Source organism: Erigeron canadensis, chromosome 4 (assembly GCF_010389155.1).
Source record: "Erigeron canadensis isolate Cc75 chromosome 4, C_canadensis_v1, whole genome shotgun sequence".
Lineage (NCBI taxonomy): Eukaryota > Viridiplantae > Streptophyta > Magnoliopsida > Asterales > Asteraceae > Erigeron > Erigeron canadensis.
Genome location: NC_057764.1, coordinates 8,099,284 through 8,103,912, shown reverse-complemented (window position 1 = coordinate 8,103,912; position 4,629 = coordinate 8,099,284). Strand labels below are relative to the sequence as shown.

At 35.3% G+C, this 4,629-nt stretch overlaps 1 protein-coding gene across 1 annotated transcript; it reads right to left on the bottom strand.

Annotated features, from left to right (window-relative positions):
• Window positions 1-411: 411 nt before the first annotated feature.
• On the bottom strand, window positions 412-2,832 carry LOC122595942 (12-oxophytodienoate reductase 1-like). The gene is made up of 5 exons (XM_043768425.1): window positions 2,693-2,832; window positions 1,955-2,095; window positions 1,546-1,676; window positions 1,313-1,462; window positions 412-1,225 (listed from the first exon to the last, which is right to left on the bottom strand). Exons 1-5 carry the CDS (start codon window positions 2,761-2,763, stop codon window positions 633-635), a joined length of 1,086 nt encoding a protein of 361 aa, XP_043624360.1. The 5' UTR covers window positions 2,764-2,832; the 3' UTR covers window positions 412-632.
• Between the last annotated feature and the right edge of the window lie 1,797 nt (window positions 2,833-4,629).

Below are 4,629 nucleotides of genomic sequence, written 5' to 3'. Positions count from 1 at the left end.
AATACAAAAAAACGCATTTTTGGACCGGTCTAACTCAGAGTCTTCTTAGTCCGACAATAAATTAATTGTTTTGACATGCTTATCGCGATTCGCATTGGTTTCTACTAAACTAAATTACAAGAAAAAATAGTCATCACAACCCACCGTAAGGCAATGTGCTTAGGTTGAATGCTTAACGTGATTAGACGTTTTAACCCATCATAGTCTACTAGAAGGCAATGTGTTAAACTCTTAATTGAACATGTACATGGGCTAAAAGAAAATGGATCACGAAATTGTATGGTGGGTCGTAGTGGCTATGGGCCTATGGTTATCAAACTTTATTCAAACAATCAAACACTTTCATTGTTAAAAGTTGCAGTTCATCATTTCGAAGTTTTAGTCTATTTCGTTATCAAAGCAAACAATATATAATATAAGAACGCTAGTGTACACCATTTTATTCTCCTCAAACAAAAACAATACAAACAACAAAACAATAAAATACTCAATAAGAACTATGCTTTTTGCCAACCACTAACATAACTTCCTCAAACAAAGAAACAAAGAAAAATATTACTTCAGCCACTTCATGATCCCTTGACCTTTTTATCAGAATTGCAAATGTGTACACCATTTCGAATCCATCAACTTTAAGCCGTGCTTTCCAAAAATGGATAATCAGTGTAGCCAACTACGCTGTCAGAAGTAAAAAACGTCTCCCTGTCATAGTTGTTTAGGGGAGCATTAAGCTCAAACCTTTTTGGCAAATCAGGATTTGCCAAAAACAAACGACCATAGGCAACAAGATCTGTTCGGTTTTCAGCTATAGCTTTGTTACCATCTTCCAAACCATACCCTCCGGCAGACATAAAAGTACCTTTGAACGCTTTTCTCATTGGCAAAAGACTATCGGGACTTTCAACTGTTATAACAACATCTTTCATCCTTGGTTCAACCATATGACAGTAAGCAATGTTATATGCATTCAAAGACTCGGCCATGTAAACACCTAAAGCAACTGGGTTGGAGTCACTTGATTGCATGTAGTCTGCAAATGGGGATAATCTTATCCCAACTTTGTCTCCTCCTATTTCGTTTGCAACAGCCTCAACTACTTCCAATGTAAATCTGCAACGGTTTTCTAGAGAACCACCATACTTGTCTGTCCTATCGTTTACTGCATCTTTCAAAAACTGATCGAGTAAATAACCATGAGCGGCATGGATCTCTACTCCATCAAAACCTATTAAAAAAATAAACATAATTAAAGCTTGCATGTAACATAACACATACAAAGAAAGAGATAGCTTATAACATCAGTAATTCTTACCAGCTTCAATTGCATTTCTTGCAGCAAGCCTATAATCATTAACAACAAGAGGGATCTCCTCTGTCATTAGCCTCCTCGGTGGTGTAAATGCTTCATAAGGTAATCCCTTATCTGTGGAAGATACCGGGGCTTGCCCATTTGGTTGAAATTCTGTTCAACAAATGAAAATAATATAAAGAAAGGAAATGTAATAAGTATTTTATCTAGAAAAAAATGATGAACAAATAGCATACTGGTATGTGATTGCCTGCCAACATGCCAAAGTTGGCAGAAAATGATTCCGCCTTTGGCATGAACGGCATCTACAATTGGTTTCCATGCTTCAACTTGTTCCTTGGTCCATATTCCGGGGGTATTTGCAGACCTAAACGTAAGAAATATACATAAAGTAATGTTTTATATCTATCTAATAAACTTTTGGACTAAGTTAGGAAATCTTGTATATTATAATAGACGACATAGATGGGGATAACTTGGATGATGTTAACATTATTTTGGTTAGATGATGTTGTTCTCACGAACCATTAAAATCATGGGAGGCTTTTTGACTTGTGTAGAAATTGATTTAAGTGAGTTTGTGAGAGCAACATCATCCAACAAAGATGATGTTAACATCATAAATCATTTTCCCTAGATATATACCCCATTGAAGTATCAGAAATCCCAGTGGCTTCCGTAATAAGAAAGCCTCCTTTGGTTGTTCTTTGAGAATGGTATAAGACGGCATGCGGCTGAGGGACATTTCCGTAAGATCTTTCCCTTGTTAGAGGTGCCAAAACAACTCTGTAAACATAAGAAATATGAGAAGTTCATCGGGTTAATTTAAAAGTTTGGAAATGGTCTTTAAACGAAGAAAAATCGAACATTATTTATGAAAATAATTTATGCAATATACTCCTTCCAAAGAACTAGAGGATAGTTGTATTGGGTAATTTCTATATGTATTAAAGTAATTCAGTGAATCACATTCAAGTAATCAAACAAGCACTTTTATACTTTATTTTTAAAATTGAAACTTCGATTTTGTATCATAATTTTAGAGTAACTAACATAACATTGCGTGTACATGACTGTACAAAGAGAATGGCTAGATTAAATAATATATATGCAAATGAAGTAAATCAAATAGGTGCACTGTTCACAAAATTTATTAACTATATCGATAACGAATTTATAAACCAAGTATAAACTAGAAAATGGCCAAGAGGAAATCTGACATTTGCTTCTCGGTCTCAGGTTTAAGTTCGGGCACCCACGTTAGTTACTAACTTCAACAAAACTAAACTATGCAGTAACAAGTAAGAACAAACGTTTTCCGTTTGAGAAAAGTAAAAAATTTGAAACGAGAGAAGATAGGAGAGATGATGTAAATATATTTACCTATGAGAAAGCTGAAATTTGCCCATTGTGTATGGGGTCAGAAGAGGGAGTTCTCCTTGTTTAGCTGCCATTTTTGTAAGTTTTGTTGATCTAAGATTCAAAGATTGATTTAAAGTTTTAATAAGGATTGTAATATTTGAAATACGAATGACTTAATGAGTAGGCTTGTTCTTATTTATAGATTTATTTGTAGATGTAGATGCAAATATTTGCTTTCAATTGGAAGATGCAATTGAGTTGACTCTTTGCACATGGTTTCCATTGAAGAAGGTTCTACTTTACACACTGTCATCGCTTACGAATTGCGAACATGTCATGCTTTTTATTTCTTTTTACATATTTGACTGTCCAATGTTTTGCAACGTGATTCATTAATTAAGTTAAATTAGATAGGATTATTTTATTGTCTAGTGACTCATTTTTAATTATCAAAAGATTATTTTATTTTTAGTGACCCATCTATTAAAGTTTAACGATTTTATTAAATTATTTTTAGTTCGTGATTCTAATAGGTGTTTGTTGAAAATTGAAAAATCGAATATTATCAATGGTAATTATGCCTAAAAATCATAAGAATCATCAATGGGAACTATGCTCAAAATCACAAGAATCACAAACGGTGCACAATTACGCCCAAAAATCACAACATCAAGTATCACAAATGAATAATAACCGCATCAAGTATTTTTCTATATAATTATAGTATGGTATGAATCTAACATATACATCCAAAATGCTATGGGTGTTTGTATACCGATGATGCCATCAGTTTTCCCTTCACATCCTAGTACATCAGATGCATGTCGGAATTCGGTTCTGATATCCCTTTTGGGTATTGGAAGCGTATTTATACATGATACCATCAGCTTTCTCTCTACCCAACCAACGCCCACTAGACGAACCGGTTTACCTACCATACTTTAATCATATAAGTACTACCTTAGCATAATCTATGACAACTTGAATGTTTTACATAATCCACACTGTTACCACTAAGATTCATGTTTACCCATAAACATATAGTAGCACGAAAACATATTCATGTGAAATTAATAGAGGTTTAATCTACGGCATAGCACAATAACACAAAGTGAGTATCTTTCCACCCTCAAAGTGCGCAAATAGTAGAGGGCTACAAACTCACATGAGACAAGCAAATATAACCTCTGAAGATAGATCAACGCAATATCAAACTCAACAACGATCACAACCTATTTAATTCATTACAAGGTATCCCAAATGGTAAAGTCTGAGACACCATCCCCCAAAGAAAGTTTGAGTAACTTCTCACAATAGTCACCCAACTGACCAAACAGAAGTTAAACGAAGCAAAAAGGTAGACTCCAGGTTGTGGGCCAGACCGGAAAATAGGTGGGTCGTACTATAACCACCCTGATCACACACCAGCAGTTAGTGAGCCTCGCCAGAAACTTGGTGGGTCGCACTTGTTCATAGGAAGAACCAAGTGGGTAACACCAAAAAGTAAGTGAGCATCCTTAACCTAGCTTTAATTCTAAAAATGGGTTTTGACATCAAAATCAACCAACCTAGATCAAGTATAAATGATGATGTACCCTCTCAGCGGTACGCAGGACCCACCACACGAAGGGATAGTGACACGTTACGACACAAAGGTTGTCTGTAACGAAGTCCTCCACAGTAAGATAAAAGGGATAAGAATTATTCCCCTATAGTTTTAGGATTTGGCCTTATCACTTACGACCAATAATTAAGGAAATAATATTCCTGGCCTAAGACTTAGGAAACCCTAAAACGACCTACTTGTTCTCCAAGAACACTCTCCCTATATAAGGAGACCCATAATACCTATTAAAGGCACTCAATAACACATCCTCGATCACACACTGATCGTGCAGAAAGCTTCATTGGCGTAAAGAGATTAACTCTATCATTTGGGAATCGCCAACAAGCCATTT